General features: G+C 48.0%; 1 protein-coding gene across 2 annotated transcripts in view; it reads right to left on the minus strand.

Moving 5' to 3' along the window:
• Positions 1 to 1,243: 1,243 nt before the first annotated feature.
• The window catches only part of Gab2 (GRB2 associated binding protein 2), a 181,642-nt gene continuing 166,454 nt past the window's right edge, over positions 1,244 to 16,431 (minus strand). For both annotated transcript variants that reach the window (XM_026387337.2, XM_026387338.2), the window contains 7 exons: positions 12,028 to 12,602; positions 10,162 to 10,256; positions 8,777 to 9,041; positions 7,068 to 7,158; positions 6,715 to 6,817; positions 5,469 to 5,594; positions 1,244 to 4,618 (listed from right to left, as the gene is read on the minus strand). In XM_026387337.2, coding sequence (XP_026243122.1) covers positions 4,475 to 4,618; positions 5,469 to 5,594; positions 6,715 to 6,817; positions 7,068 to 7,158; positions 8,777 to 9,041; positions 10,162 to 10,256; positions 12,028 to 12,602 — 1,399 coding nt within the window. In that variant the 3' untranslated portion in view covers positions 1,244 to 4,474. The remainder of the gene's footprint in view (positions 4,619 to 5,468; positions 5,595 to 6,714; positions 6,818 to 7,067; positions 7,159 to 8,776; positions 9,042 to 10,161; positions 10,257 to 12,027; positions 12,603 to 16,431) is intronic.

The following is a 16,431-nucleotide window of genomic DNA, read 5'->3' on the forward strand; positions in this document are numbered from 1 at the left end:
CTGCCCCTGGTGACTTGTGGGACGCGGCATGGAGGTGAAAGCCCTCAGTGCAGAAATGCCACCACTGGGAGAACCCAGAGGGCAGAGCTGGGATTAGGTACAAGAACAGAACAAGATGAGGTGCTTGGGTTCAATCTCTCCCAGTTCCACAAAAAAAAAAAAAAAAAAAAAAAAAAAAATTGAGGTGCTGTTAGAAGGAAGGGTCACTGGTTGGAGGTGCCCAGTGGGATGCTATTTGGGGGACTCACTTATCAGGTGGGCCTGGAACCCCAACGTCTGGAGACTTTACAGACCCCTGGAACTCTGGGTTGCCCAGAAACATCTATTGCCGATATTAGATTCCTTTCCTCTGAGAAGCTGAACTAACAAAAGGCAGCTCCCTCCAGGGCTCATCCTTTCCTTGGAGCTGGAGAGGGACATAGGAATGGCTGTGTGTACAGGGCCACTTTCCACCAATCCTGCGTGTCTCCTTTAGGAGAAGAAAGATGCTGGAAAGGCAGGGACAGAGGTGGTGCAGGGGTGTGACCGGGGGTTTCAAGGACTGCTGGTAGAGTTGTTTGTGGTCCAAATGTCAGACTCTGGACATGAGAGACCTGTGTAAGCAGGTCAGAAGAGACACAATAATGGGGGACTTCCAGGAAAGGTGAATTGGCAGATGCCTCTTTACCCTGAGGTACAGAGGATTCATTCTTGCCCCCTAGCCAAGAAAAGTCCCTAATGAGAGGCTGGGGTTGTAGCTCAGTGGTAGAGCACTTGCCTCGCAGGTGTGAGACCCTGGGTTCAATCCTCAGCACCACATAAAAATAAAAGACATATATATATATAAAGTCCCTAATTATTCCCAATGAAAATGGAGCAGCCCAGCACAGGCCTTCCTGGGATCATTCAAGAAATGACTGGGATGATTCTGAAACACTTTTTCCGCTTCGGTACTTGGATTGCACCTAGGGGTGTTCTACCATTCAGCTACATCTTTTGAGTCAGGGTCTTGCTAAGTTGCTGAGGCTGGCCTCAAACTTGCAATCCTCTGCTTCAGTTTCCTGCGTTGCTAGGATTACAGGTGTGCACCATTGCACGTGGCTGAAACTCTTGGGGAAGGTGTGTTCATGCCTAGGTAGGGCAGCTATGTGTCTACCACTCGCCTCAAGCTGGCATTTGAGTACTGCTCCCCTCCCCAACCCCTCAGACAAGCAGTCCTCTCTGGGTTGCATTTCTAAAGGACTTTATTGTTGTCCTGCTCCAATACCACAGTAAAAAGGGACCTGCAAGCTCCAGGCCTGTACCATGTGTCACCACAGCAAAAACACAGCCCAATTGAACATGTTTCCCACCCCACCCCCAGACCTGCTCACAAGATAAATACGTGTTACAAATTTTTTAAAAAAACAGAATAAATTAATAACTTAAGTGATTAGGCACCAACAGTGATTTGAAAATTAAATGTCAATTTTAAATGGTAACAAGACAAGAAGACTGGGCTGCCTCGGGCCCAGTTTTTCTTCCTAACAAATAGTGACAATTCTGTGCGAAATGATTCTAAGTTTCAAGACACAAGTAGCCAACAAATTACACAAGAACACACATCACCAGATATCATACGACAGCATGACCCTCTACAGTCCCTTCTACAGGTAGTTTGCTGGTCCCAGGCCCCAAAGAACTTAGCAAGTCCCCAGAAGATGGCCCATGAGGACGCCTCAGTCCCCAGCACTTTTGAGAAGGGAAGGAAGAGCTGCCTTCCAAAGTCCCGCATTCCTCCAGAGCCCTGTCAAAGGGGTGGGGGGAGGGGACACAGTTTGGGGCTGAGGCCAGAGCTTGGTGGCAGGTAAAGGGGACAAAGGCAGAACAGAACTGAGCCTGAAAACTTGAGAATGGTTGTGCTTCTGTTCTAAGAATGGGGCTTATTTTAATGATTTGAAATGTAGAAGTCACCAAAATCAAGCTAGGGAGGGGACTGAGTGAGCTGGCTAATGCTCTGGGTACCGACCCAGGCCCTTGAGAGAGAGGCTGCTGAGCAGAGCGCGCCCCTCAAAGCCTCTTCCACAGCCCAGCTGCTTCGGGACCATCTGACCAATCAGCCCTTCTCACAGATGGTCCCAAGGAGCTACCACCTCCCTCTTTGTTCCCACTCAACTTTTCTTTAACCTTGTAGTTATGAAGCTGGAAGTGGGTGAAGAAAGCTCCTTTGGAGAGCCCTAGCTGTTAGAGGAGAGGTATCCCCATTCTGGGGTCTCACCAGGAGGTGAACTTTGACCCTGGGTAGGCCAAAGGACCAGTTTTCTTAAACTGAGTTGACTTCCTCTTTTGGGGGGTGCGAAATGGGTATGTGTTAGATGTGGCTGGTTGTTTGGGGCTTGTGAGACAGAGCTCTGCTCTCCACAGGCTCATCTCCTCTAGTCCTTTCTTCTTTATCCGTCCTTCCACCCTGAGGGCTTGGGTGGTCACAGGAACAGAGAAGCTGGAAGCCCTCTGTAAGACTAACTAGCCCCGAACACTGAAGTCTCTGAAGACTCCAACAAGTTCCGCCCATATCACGGCACATTCAGAACATAATTAATAATTTTATGGCACCCTGGGATCAGTGGTGGGGGCCACCAGTTAAAACCCCAGCCATATGGGACCCCTGTAGAGAGCCTTAAAGGGACAGTCAGTGTGCAGAGTGAACCAGCACCCTGCAAACCCTGCCTGGTGTAGCTACAGCCACCATGGGACGTTGAGACATGGCCTCTGCACTTCTGAGGTCTGTACTCGCCCTCCAAGTTCTTTTGCTCTCAAAGCGTAAGTTTTTCCAAATCTCTCCTTCCTGCTCCCTTCATTTTTTCCTCTTAAACTCCTCAGACTCATCTTCCTAGAGTCACCTTCCATGGCTGCATCCGCTCCCCACTCTGGCCTTGGCCCCTTGAGAAGTGGTGTTCATTTCCTTAGCACTTCATGAGTATTTGCATCTGTCTTGTGTCCTTGTCCTTTCTCATTGATTGTGACCTTCTCAAGTTCAGGGACCCAAATTATCCTTGAGTTGCCTTCAACTAACACCAGGAGAACAGCTACTGTTGAGGAAAAGACAGCTCCCAGGTTGGGACTTCCTAGAGAAGGGCCAGGCCATTGGTCTGATGAGGTGTGTGTGCTCTTAGGAGCTAAGGGGTGAGTGGTTCCACCTGCATCAAGCATGGTGGGAAGTCATACTTTTGGAGGAGTAAGGTCTGTTTACCCTGGGGCAAAATGAAGTGTCTGGTCTGTCCTGTTGCCTCTAAAACATGAAAATTTGGTCAGTAACTTTCAACATAAGAAATTTAGATTCTTCCCTACTTAACCCACCATCCTTGGTCCTAGGAATGCCCTTGTTCAAGGGATCACTTCTTCACTTTCTAGTCCATCCTGAACCCCCACTTGCTGCCCTGGGCTCTTCACCGGGCCCTGGGGATGCGTTTCCTCACTTGCTGCATGGCCTACACCTGCCTCCCTTCATCAGGTTACCTCTGCGCCCTCCCAGTTCCCAGAAACTCACTTGCTGCACCATCCCCTCTGCAGTGTCCCTGCACTGCCCCATGCCTGGTACATCCTTGCCCCAGGGTTCCCCTCAAACCCTGCATCACCTCCACTGCATCCCCTCCCTTACCCCCTCACCATGCTGGTTGCCCTGCTCAGCCCAGGCCTTCTCCTGCAGAGTGCTCAGGAAGGACTGCTCTCTGTCCCAGAGTGGCCCTGCAACACCAGAGTTCCAGGGCCCTGACTGTCCCGTGTCCTTGCCATGCTAAGCCCTGTTCTTGGTGTTCCTGGTTGTCCATCATTACCAGTTTCCCCTTCCTTTTGTCTCTTAGCCTTCTGTGTCCCCCATTCTCAAGCAGTAGGTCTATGTGGCTTTGGCTTGAAACTGGGGACCCTGGTAGGTATCAACTGCCCTTATTTCTGGGGATCCAGTTCCTTTGTCCTCAAGATTACCTCTGACCTTTGTCTCAACTAATTTAATCTTTTGGCAGCCTTGCCTCTCGCCAGTTGAGAAAAACAGGAATAAGAAAGTCCACGTCCACTTTGGTCTGCTGGTCCTTGGCTCCCTGGGTTGTCCTCTTCTGGGACTGAAGAGAGGTAGCCCAGAGGACAATGAAAGGGGGTGGAGGGCTGTGACTGACAGGAGGTGTTAAGTCTGGCTCAGAGTCCCAGCCCTCCCTCCAAGCATTCAGTAGACAGGTCTCCAGGCCAGAAAGAAGTTTTTTTGGCAACAGCTCCTAACTAAGGTGGGTGGAGGCACAGCCAGTATTGATAAAAGTCACAGGTGGACCCCAAGTGGGCAGAGAAAGTGCCCCCATCAGGGCCTCACCTCCCAGGGGAAGGGTCAGGGTCCCTGATGTCAAGTGTTTTGAAGGCCAAGAGTGGCAGAGTGGAGGGGCAGGGAGGGAGCTGGGAGAGGAGGGAGACGGGAGGAGCCAGCTCTGGGCGTCTGCCTCCCGGGCCCTCTCTGGGCTTGGTGGACCCCACATCACAGCTTGGCGCCCTTGGAAGGCTCCGAGGACTGCCGCACATCTGTCCACTCCTGCATGGTGTTCTGCAGAGCTTGGGTCTTTTCCTTATCCACCTGGACATAGTCCACCTTCTCGTCTGATGTAACAGATGACGTGGATGGCTGAGGGAACAAAGTAGGAGTGACTGTGAGTCACCAGTAAGGTGGGGTCTTCCCAAGCAGGGTCAAGGGGAGGGGAGGAGAGATGGCCTTTGCTGCTACTTTGACCAGACTCAAGAACCTGCCATCTTTCTCAGTGTGGGCTTTATACTTCAGGTCCTTGTGGACTGACTTCCTGTCAGACACAACAACCTTGCCAGCCCTTCCTTCCCACTAAGGCTCAGGAGGACCCAGGCCTTCTCTTGGAATTGGTAGAAGGGTTTAGGTCTTCATCCTCCCCTCCACTTCCCTCTGGCCACTCTTCCAAGGGGAGTGTGCTGAGTGTCAGTAAGCCCCAGCTCTAGGGCTTTAGGTGTGTCCCCTTGATGATCCCTCACAAGGGCCTGTGAGGGATCCTGCACTGAGGTGGACCCCCCACCCCCCACTGTGTAGACAGGGTGGCTGGGTGCTTCTGGGAAGGTTTTCCTAGGCCTGGAGGTCCTTTCCAAAGACTGCTTTATCACTGGTAGGGTTCTGGGCCCCACCCAATGAATTCACAAAGAAGAGCTCAGGACAGGAGGCAGGATCTCTGTGTCTCCAATCTGTTACTGATTCACTCTGTAACCTTGAAAAACTCGGGTCTGTGTGTACTATCATGTACCCATGTCTGCTGCAAAGGGATTGGCTGACTGATGTTCTGTGCTCAGAGGGGATCTGTGCCCTGAGAAAGCACAGGAGCCTCAGAGACCCCCACCTAAAGCACAGCTGAGTCCTACGAGCTGGCTACGGAGAGAGGCTGAGCAGTGCTGGCCTCCCTGCCCTCTCCCTGAGGCTCTGGCAGCTCTCACTGATCCCCCACCTCCACCCCAGGCACCTTGCGGTGGGGGCTTGGGGAGCCCGGCTGGAAGTCCAGGGCCAGGTAATCGACGCTGCCAGTACTCTTCTTCGGGGCTGGACTGTTGGTGCCACTGGGAACTGGAGATGCAGACACTGGGTTTTGCTAACATAGGAAAGACAAAACTGAGTGAGTCTAGGAAATCGATGAACCCCCTACTCAGGAAAACACAGCTCGGTGGGTAAGGTACTCATTCAGTGTCCTGTTGGAGCCACACACTGTGCCAGGGACTTTATACTTTCTTCTCTAAGTCCTCACAACAATCCTGTGAGGTAGATATTATCGCTGTTCATCATGGTTGTGAGGCTGCGGTGTGACGGAACCTGGGCTGTTGTCTGACTTCCAAACCTGCACCTATCCCAGGTACCATGTGGCCTCCCTCTTAGGGCTTCAAGCCAGATCTCACCTACTGTCTTCTGAGACCCAGCCTTTGCTTGTGGGACCCTAAGAACAAGCCTGTTTCTTCTTGTAGCCCCCCTCTATACTGCCTGCCCATGGCCTAGAGCAGCAGGTCCCGAGGCAGCGGCCCCCCAACTGCTCCGACTGAACAGTAGCCTCGTCTCCAGGTGCACAAAGCCTCTGTTCCTTCTTGGTTCTCCAGGTAACAGGCTCTTGGGGCCTATGTCCAGCCAGGCTACTGCTGTGGGAAAGCACCTGCATGTCTAGGACTGCCCCCAAGTCTGATTCTAATGAGAAAGGTGACGGTCGTGGGTTCTGGTTATATAATGGTTAGTTGAAGTTTCCTTTTAAGGATGACCAGGTGCTGGGAGGCAATTCTCTTCCAATGAAAACTTCAGGGAGGGTTTTGAACAACCAATAAAAAAAAAAAAAAAAAAAAAAACTTCAGGGAGGAACCACATCGTGCACTACCCGTGTTCACACCTATTACAGCTGTCAGCCCAGTGAGTGTGTGCAGGTATGTCTTCCTAACACTGAGCGGATACCTCTGGTGCTGCTCTTCCAAGAGCACTAATCATGCCCCCTGTGTCAGGGGAGAGAGGCAGGCTGCCTCTACCCTTTAAGACTGACCTACTTTGGGTAGGTCCCATGTCTTTCCGACCGCTGACAACTCATGCTGCTTCCTGCACATGTGCTCAAGAAGGGTCTGCAGCCGAAGGCCACAATAGTACAGAGAGGCCCTGGGCTGAGATGAGAAGTAGTGAACTGAGCAGAAGGTCCTGGAGGATTCCAGAAGGTATCATCCAGCCAACCCCAGGGGACTCACCATAGGGACGTAGTTCTCTTCACTGTCTCCTGAGTCTGTGCTGGTGATGCTCTGGGTGGAGATGGGACGGCAGTACTGGGAGGAGCTAGAGTTGAAGGTATGGCTGTTGTGGGAAGAAGACAGAGTGAGCCTGGAAGACCCTTGGCTCTCTCACACCCAGACCTGGGTCACCACAGTTTCCCATTATCAGCTTGGTAATGATATAATAATATTCCCCCTTTACAGATGAGGACCAAGTGCCATGATGAACTGGTGACAGCAGTAGGACCTGGTTACCCTGAACCCCCAGGCCAGAGACCACTCTATTCATATTGAATGCCCACACCCTAAGATCTCGCTCCACAGACACTCACTTGGCCCTGGACCAAGACTTGGTGACAGGAGACTTGAAGGGGAGCTCATCAATGACAGCATTGTTTCTCAGGTCAAGTGGTGTTGGTTTTGCTGGAGCAGAAACAGAACACAGGAGTCAGCCACATGGGATACACTTATATGTAACATGTAAGCACAGTTACAAAAGCCTTCCCAGTCATTCTGGCAACAGAGGGAATCTGAGGCTCCGGAGGGTTAGACAGGCCTCCTTTGGCATCTGTAAAGGATCCCTCTGGATATAAAAATCTGAATGCTCAAGTCCCTTATGTAAAATGTCAGAACCAGGTGTGGTGGCATATGCCTGCAATCCTAGTTAATTTCCAGGCTGAGGCAAGAGGGTCACAAGTTTGAGGACAGCCTTGGCAATTCAATGAAGCTTTGTCTCAAAATTAAAAAAAGGGGCTGGAGATGTGGCTCAGTGGTAGAGTATTTGCCTAGTTTGTGCAAGGCCCTGGGTTCAATCCCCAGTACAACAAAAGTCATAGTATTTGCTTATAACCTATGTGCCCTTCTTGCTATATACTTTACATCATCTCTAGATTATTTGATTAATATGATGTTAATGGAACAATGACAAGAAAGATATGCACAATGTACAGGTTTTTTTTTCAAGTATTTTTGATCTGTAGTGATTGAATCTGCAGATATAGAACCTGCAGATACCGAGGTCTGACAGTATAATCTTTTTCCATGTTGAAATCATATCTTTAGATTCCAAATTATATATCCTTCCTGCTGTATCTATGGTGATTGAATTTGCAGAATCCAAAATGGGACACATGGTCTGACAACAGATTTGTGACTTTATATAAAAACAAGAGACTATATTTGAAATGAAGATGGCCACCATGACTACTCCTGCTGATATTGAAGAAGGCTGTGTAAACCACAGTGGAGGAAGGGAAAAGCCAAAAGGACCTGGGTTTCAGTTCTACAGGGCCCTATCTCTGCCAGGTTATCATGCAGGAGCCAAGGACAAAAGATTGGCAGTGGGTGACCTGGAACTTGAACTCTAGCACCTCTTTCTGGCTGTCAGGCAGCATCGTAGATCTAACTACTACCCATTTTCCAGGGATCTGATGCACTGACATGTTATCCTTCCAAATAAATGTGGGAGGTAGGAATCAGCATCCCTATTTCACAGTAAGAAAACTGAGGCTCAAGAGGTTACACGATTTGTACAAAATCATGTACTCCTAGTCCAGTATCCACCCTGTCATGGTTCCCTGAAGTCTCACCATGAAAGCATTGTCCCCAGTGCAGCAAGGTTCACAGATGGGGCTTTTAGGCAATGACTGGGTCATGAGGGCTCTGAGCACATCTGTCAAATGGATTAATCTACTGGTAGATGAATGGCTTACTGGGAAGTGGAACCTGCTGGTCATATGTCCTGGAAGAGTTTATCTCCTCCCTGGCTCCTTCCTCTCTTTGACTCTTTTTTCCAGCTGCCATGAGCTGAGCAGCTCTCCTTTGCCACACTGTTCCCCCATGATAATCGGCCTCACCTCAGGCCTAGAACAATGGAGTTGGCTAACAATGGACTGAAACCAGGATCCAAAATAAATCTTTCCTTCTCTAAACTGTCCTTGTCAAGTATGTTGATCACAGTGACAAAAAACTAACACATTCCTGAGCAAATGCAAATAGTCCCTAGATGTTCAGAGAATGGGGCAGGGGAAAGTGGGCTTACCTTTCCGGTCAGGCTTGAGGTTACGGTTGACAGGAGGGGGCTGAATCTCACTTCCTCGGCTGGGGCCTCTGTGCATAGGGAGGGCTGTGGATGGGTAGCCAAGGGGGTCAAATGGATGGGGCCCTGGGCTCATGGGGATGTAGACACTTTGGGAATTATCACCTGCCCGCTCCATGGCCAGCAGGGTAGAAGAACCTGGGTTCATGGGCACATAGTTATCTTCTGAACTGGCACTATCCGACCGACCCACGAGTGTTTTTCCTGGCTATAGAGAGGAAGAGGGAAAGAAACAGATCTGTCATTAGCATGAAGAAGCACAAGGTGAGAATCTTTGCACAAGGCCAGCCCTCCCAGTGGTTTGTTATACTTTGAGGCTACAAGGGAGATCTTAGAAAGACCTAATAAAAACAGCATGGGAAACAGAAGAAATGGGGTCCAATGAGCCCCCTTCTAGCTTGGGACCCACCTACAATTTATGATCAATTTAAAGCATAAAATATTCTTGATGGCTGGGTACACTCAAGATTTCTGGATGCCTGGCCAAGGCAGAGGGCACTACGGGCTGTGAAGTGCATAGGTTTGGTTCAGGACCACCAGGTGGTGATGGGGTGGCATTGGCCTCTAGATCCTGATTGTGACAAGAACATGTAAGGAGTCTTGGCCCTGGGAGCTGAGGTCTGGGGCCAGCTGTGCTCCCATGCAGCTTGCAGTAGGGGAAGCACAGCTTACCCCAGATACCTAAGTAACATCCAGGATCAAGCAGAGCTGCCTCACCCCTGCACAGTGCAGTAGCCTGGGCTGCAGCCATTCTCCAACTTCTGCATGGTCCGCCTTGTCACATACCCGAGCTACCATGGCCTTGGTTACCTAACTTCCACTGTCTTTCCACTGGCTCAAAATCAGGCCCAGGTGTACTTACCTGCACCTTGGACAATGGTGATCTGTCCCTTCTAGAGGGCATCCTGGGATCCTGTGTTCAAGCTGCAATTTTTCTGGCTGGCCTGACCCTGAGTACCAGTCCTGCTCAGAGTCTTACTTTTCAGGGTCTGTCTTCCATGTGAGAACTGGTGGCTAAGGTTGCTGTGCAGAAGATCCACTACCCCTGAACCTGGGTCTGCTGCATTTCTAGACCCCCTCCACTGACCCACAGGGCTTTGAGACTCATAATCCAGCCTACCTGAGGACTCACACTCCCTTCAAACAAGGGTACCTGTGTTTTACTTGTCTAAAAGCTCAACCTAGGGTTCTGAACCGAGGCAAGAACCCAGGCAGGGTCCTACGAAGGAGATACCACCACTCTTTTGGAGCTGTGCTTGTGGTACCTTGCCATGTGACCTTTTCCTCACCCTAGCTGGCGGGAGGAACCCTGGTCAAACCCCACTCACCAGGAAAGGACTGACTCCCTCACTCATGGACTCAGCAGACCGGCCTGCATTCTCTCCACCACGTGGGGGGTACTCGTAGGTCTCACAGGAGGAAGCTGTGACAGAAGGAAGATCATATGTACTCTTGCTGACCCATGTGCTGACTCTTCCCCATCCCCTCCAGTGTGGCTCAGTTTCCTGATACTTCTGAAGGTACAGCTCTCAGCCCAGTGTTATCTTGTTATTTTGGGTTCTTTTTAGATATACATGAGGGCAGAGTGCATTTTGACATTATACATACATGGAGTGCGACTTATTCTAATTAGGATCCCATTCTTGTGGTTGTACATGATGAGTTTCACTGGTCGTGTATTCATATATGAACATAGGAAAGTTATGTCCGATTCATTCTACTGTCTTTCCCATCCCATTCTCCCTCCCTTCCCTTTATTCCCCTTGGTCTAATCCACTGAACTTCTACTCCCCACCGTATTGTGTGACAGCATCTGTATATCAGAGAGAACATTCAACTTTTGGATTTTTGGATTTGGGGGACTGGCTCATTGTACTTGCATTATAGACTCCAGATCCATCTGTTTACTGGCAAAAGTCATAGGCACTTTCTTTTTTTATGGCTGAGTAATATTCCATTGTGTATATATACCACATTTACTTTATCTGTTCATCTGTTGAAGGGCACTTAGGTTGGTTCCATAGCCTAGCCATTGTGAATTAAGCTGCTATAACCATTGATGTGGCTGCATCACTGTAAGGTCTTAAAAATCAGTATATTAAGGGGTTACTTAAACACTGTGTTCCTCCCAGGCCCTGGGATCTAGTTCCAGTGTTGGCATCTGTGAAGAGTCCTCCTTGACTTCTTAACCTCACCTCTCCTTAGCCTCCCCTAGCACTTACCACCTGTCCTACTCACCCCAGATACCACCTCTTTGAATAGTATGTAACAATTCTTGCACTAATTTATACATTCCCCCCCCCCCAGCCAGATGTGAGCTCTCAAGGGCAGAGACATGTTTTATGTCTTAACTCAGTTCCAAGTACAGGGTGACTACTCAAATTTTTGATTGATGGAATGACTGCAAAGAGTTCTAAAGAAACCAGGACCCCCGGGGTCAGAGGCTTATCTCTGCCCTTGATGACGCTGCAACTCTGAGTAAGTCTCTTAACTACTACTGGCCTTGTGTGCAAGGAGACAATGAAGCTCTGTCCTACCAAACTCTGCATGGCCTAAAATGACAGGGTGGACAAGAAAAGGCTTTGCAAGCTATAAAGCAAGATACAAACTGAGAGGAATCAATGTTGTTCTTTTTGTTGTTGTTGTTGTTGTTAATCAGAAAAAGTTATATGTAGAGTTGGAATACACTCAGTAAACAAATGACAATAGAATTGAGGTACTTCAAATAGAAGTTCAGACTTCAACCAAAGAGCTTCTAGTTGTAGCTTACAAAATAGTCTGACTCATTTTGTTTTATCAGTCTGTTAGTCCTCATACGTTTGGCTCAAAGCTTGGGCTGGTTTTCTAAACTTATTTTTAAAAATCTTTGGTTTGACTTTTAAGTGACTAAAATACTATGATGTGGATTTCCAAACCCATAATATGTTGTATTGTGGTTGACCAAGAATATCTTGTATCCCTTAGCAGAACACTGACTTCTCAGAGGCAGGATTTGCAACACTTTTCTCACTCATACTCATAGCTGCAAGATCAACTGGTAAGGGGATAGGCTAGAAGATGCCTGAACTTGTGAATATTGGTGACCTGGGTGATCCTCAAGTTACTTGTTTGTGGAGGACTAAGGGCTAGCAAAGTTCGAGAACCCTTGAGCTACTTGCCTTTCCCTCTGGGTCTCAGCCAGGGTGTATACTGACCTCGATGGAGTCGGCTGTTGTCCATTGCAGGGAGGGTATTGCGCCTGGGGATGGTGGCAGCGACAGATCTGCTACTTTCACTGATTGGAGGCCTCTGCTGAGGGCTGCCCCATCGAGGTGTTTCTGCCTGACTTGGCTTGGGGGGCCGGGGTGGGGGAGCTATGGCTGAGTCTCCAGGAGCGGCCACTGCCATGGCATTGTGGTTCTTGTCCAATGTGAATGTCCTAGGGATCTGGTAGGCCGAGAGTGGAGTAGTTGGAACGTCCATATTGTCCACCAGGAGATCCCCAAACTCCCGGCACAGGGTGTTGCTGGGCATCTTGAAGGTGTACACATCTTCATTATCTGTCTCAGACCCTGTGAGGCTGCCCTTGGTGTGGCCATGGGAGGCCAGGCTCCGGGGAAGGTCATAGGTACTGTCTCTAAATTCTGTATTGTGCCGGCTTGGCTTGGGAAGGCTATAGAAGCCATGGACTTGACCACTGACCCCATTGACACAGTGTCCGTTGCCCTGGGCCAGTTTTTGTACGGCTGTGTCGCTCTTTTGCCTGGTGCCCTGAGAGAAGCTGGCACTCCTAAAGAGAAAGAAAGAAAGGGTCAGGGTTGAGAGGAGATCTGGGGAGGCAAGCTGGATGGCCCAAACCCCATGCAGCCAGCTGGAGTGGAACAAACAGGTGGAGGAGTCAGGCAGACCCAAGGTTTACCAAGGATCTACCATGTGCTAGCTGTGTGACCTTGAGCAAGGCACTTTCTTTTTGGAACTCCAATTTAGGCATCTGCAAAATGTTGATTTAAAACATACTTTGAAGGTTGTTTGCAATAGACTCCAGTATATATACTCCAGTATACAGATATTCAGTCAATGTTCCTTTATCCCTCCCCGTCTCCAAATGGCTGTCGTCAGCAGGGGTCAGTCTTAGGCTCACCACTGAAACAGGTATAACAAGTTAGTTACACTGACTACACAGAATACACACATTTGAATACAAAGGCTGTGAGATAATGGAAAGGATTGTTAAATTGGTGCACATCACTTAATCTGAGTCTGTTTTCTCCTCATAAAATAAGCCAGCTTATGTATATTGATGTAAGTTATGTATAAAGAACTTATTTAAGGGCTGGGGATATAGCTCAGTTGGTAGAGTGCTTGCCTTGCATGCATGGGCATCTCCAGCAACCCCCCCCCCCCAAAAAAAAAGAAATTCTAAAAAACTTATTTAAATGTAAGTAATACATTTTTTATGTATTATAGTTTGTTCTAGAAACTAAGAATATATAGGAAAAGTGATTTCTTGGGAACATTTAGGATATGAAAGCTGCTTCTTTATTAATTTTTTTTAGTTGTAGATGTACACAATGTTTTTATTTGTTTATTTATTTTTATGTGGTGCTGAGGATCAAACCCAGGGCCTTGCACCTGCAAAGTAAGTGCTCTACCACTGAGTGACAACCCCCCTAAAAAATTTCAGTTGAGGGAAATAAGGCAAGCAATAAAGTGAAGAGTGGTAAAAGAGGGCCATTTGCATCAAGTTCAGGTACTGTACTTATCTGCTCTCTGCTCTGTGAGTATCATCACATCCCTCCCAGGTGTGACCTAGTAGGTCTCAATGATTTTTAAGGGGCCATTTGGCTCTGAGGCTCTCTAAGCCTTTGGCTGTACAAAAATGGTTTTCAATCTGGATTCTCTGTTCTGTGTAAGTTCTTTGGGAAACTGGAGGCTGAGGTTCTGAGCAGTAGGGATCCAGGTCTGCTTCTTTTTTATTATAATTATTCAGAGGATTTCATTAAAGAGGGCAGAAAAGAATGAATCCTTTATAGGAGTGATCCTCAGCCTTTGGAGGTCGGAGGTATCTTTAAGAATGTGATAGTGATTTCTTGGAGCTTCTCAGAACAAGGTGACTCTCATAGCTATACAGATTTGTGGCTATTCCCAGGAAGTGTCAGAACCCTCAGAGGCCAATCCACAGATCCTCTCTACCTATAGCCCGGGGAACTTGTTATTCATAGGTGTGGCCACCAGGTGGTGATAGAGATTAGGGCCCGAATGGTTGGAAAGAGGAAAGGAGCCTAGGCTAGGCTTCCTTTGGCACTTCAAGGCTGGGAGTTGCATTTCACCTGCCCTCTCCCCTAGGCCTCTGTGTTCCTTCTCCCTTTCTAATCTGCTCCACACACAACTAAGCCAACAGCAATGGGCCTAGATAATCAAACATCTAGTCTTTACACAATGTAGTGCTTGGGCAAGAGGATGGGGGAGTTGTTTATGGTGTTCACATTTGTCTCTGGTGCTTTTTGTCTTTTGAGATTTGCAACTTTGCTGGATGTCCCCACTTAGATTTGTTCATTTAAGAAACATTTATTGATGTCCTACTTTATGTCTAGGCCAGGTACAATGAGTAAAGAGATGCCACTTGCCTTTGGGGTGTGGTGGGGTGTGTGTGTCATAGTTGGAGAGGAGACACACCTGAAAATCATTACGACTGCGAGAGGATGGGTATAGGTCTGTTGACAGATTTGTACTGGCCCTCCCTGGTGGTGGTGGTGGTAGAGAAGGTCAGGGAAGGCTGACATCTGAGGGAGTCTGGAATGAGGGACAGCAAGAAAAGGAAAAGGTGCTCCAGTTGGAGACACAAAGAAGCCTAACACAATCTGGCAAGGATCTGATCTGCACAGGCTGGAGGAAGCCTGTTAAAAGGTAAGAGACAAACAGCATGATCTCACTCATTTGGAATCTCAGAGTTGATCTCACAGAAAGTATGGTAGTTACCAGAGGCTGGGAAGGGGAGGGGAGATCTTGGTTAAAGGATATATAATCACATCATGACTGGAGTTAATGATGACATACTGTATTCCTGAAAAATAGCCTGGATGTTATGCAGCTGCAACACAAATGAGAGCTGAGGTAATGCACTTGCTAATTAGCTATATTTAACCATTCAACAATGTACACATCAAGACATCACTGTGCACAATAAAATCACAGTGGTATCTGTCAAGTTTTAAAAAAATTAAAAACTGGGGGTATAGCTCAGTGATAGAGCGCTTGCCTAACATGCATGAGTTCCTGGGTCCAATACCCAGCACAGTGCAAACTAAACAAAGCAAAACAAAAAACCCAACCATCCAAACATAAAACCCCAAACCAACCAACCAAACCAAACAATCAAAAAAGGTAAGGCTGAGAGGGACAGTGGAGGGACCTGGCCAGGGCTTTGGGAAACAGGAAGCATCTGAAGGATGTGAAGGTGGGAATGTGGGTGGGGTGGGGGGTGGGGAGAGCATCACAGGTGTCCTGAGTAACTTCGAACATACTCAAGAATGGACTCATCTTCATACTGAAATCTCCTGATTCCTCTCTTGGGAAGTCAGAAACCAGGGAGTTACTCACATTCAGACTTTTCACTGACCCAATGGGTCCTGAATCCACATTCAATTCTGATTTTTTTTTCTGGATTAATGAGAAGACCAGTAATTAGTCTCCTTCCCTCTTCCCAGGACCTCTGTGATCCTCTGTATCCTACTGATATTTACTTTCCCAACTTCCTCAAACATCTTCAGTACCATCTCAATGCCTTAGGACTAGTCTCAAATGCCTAGGTGTATTCTAACTCCTTTCTCCAATCTTTTCTCCCTAGTTCCCTTTCCTAATCTGGCATGTACTAAACTCAAACTCTGCAATGTTCCCAGCAGGCCCCGCTTTGTCCAGCATCTGGGCTTTGTTGTGTCATTTGCTAACTCTGGATGGCTCCTTACTTCAATCTGGCAAGTTTCAAATCCCTCAAATTCAGCTCAGGGGCACATCTCTCTCTCTCTCTCTCTCTTTTTTTTAATAACTTTGTTTATTCTTTTTTTTTTTTTTAAATGTGGTGCTGAAGATCAAACCCAGGGCCTCATATGTGTGAGGCAAGCACTCTATCACTGAGCTATAATCCTAGCCTCGTCAGAGGCACATCTTTTAAAGTGTTTTCTTATATCCATCCTCTCCCTCTGAGCATAATCACTCACTAAAAGCTGTTCTGGGAGCTGGATGCAACTGTTATCTGTATTATGTACCATTGCTACTTGTCTCCTCCATTATACAAACATTCTTGAGGAAAGAAACTGTCTTACAAATTTTTCTCTCCTTAGCATCCAGATTAGTGTTTTGTCACATAGTAAATACTGCTTATCAAACAAAGAAGCAAGTGAATGTATATGCAAACAAATGAATGCAAGAAGAGTGCTGCTACATTCCTTGCAATCCTTTTTCCTGAGCTTGACTAAATCCTTTGGACCAGAAGATTAATCTCTCCTCTTTTGAACAAACTTAGCTCTAGCTTCCTGGGTCCCAGCAGCCTCCTCTCTAGTTCACAGAACTACCCACGCACCCCCAAACACATCCCATGTAGTCCAACTTCCAGCCCTGGG

This window comes from Urocitellus parryii, chromosome 4 (assembly GCF_045843805.1).
Source record: "Urocitellus parryii isolate mUroPar1 chromosome 4, mUroPar1.hap1, whole genome shotgun sequence".
Taxonomy (NCBI): domain Eukaryota; kingdom Metazoa; phylum Chordata; class Mammalia; order Rodentia; family Sciuridae; genus Urocitellus; species Urocitellus parryii.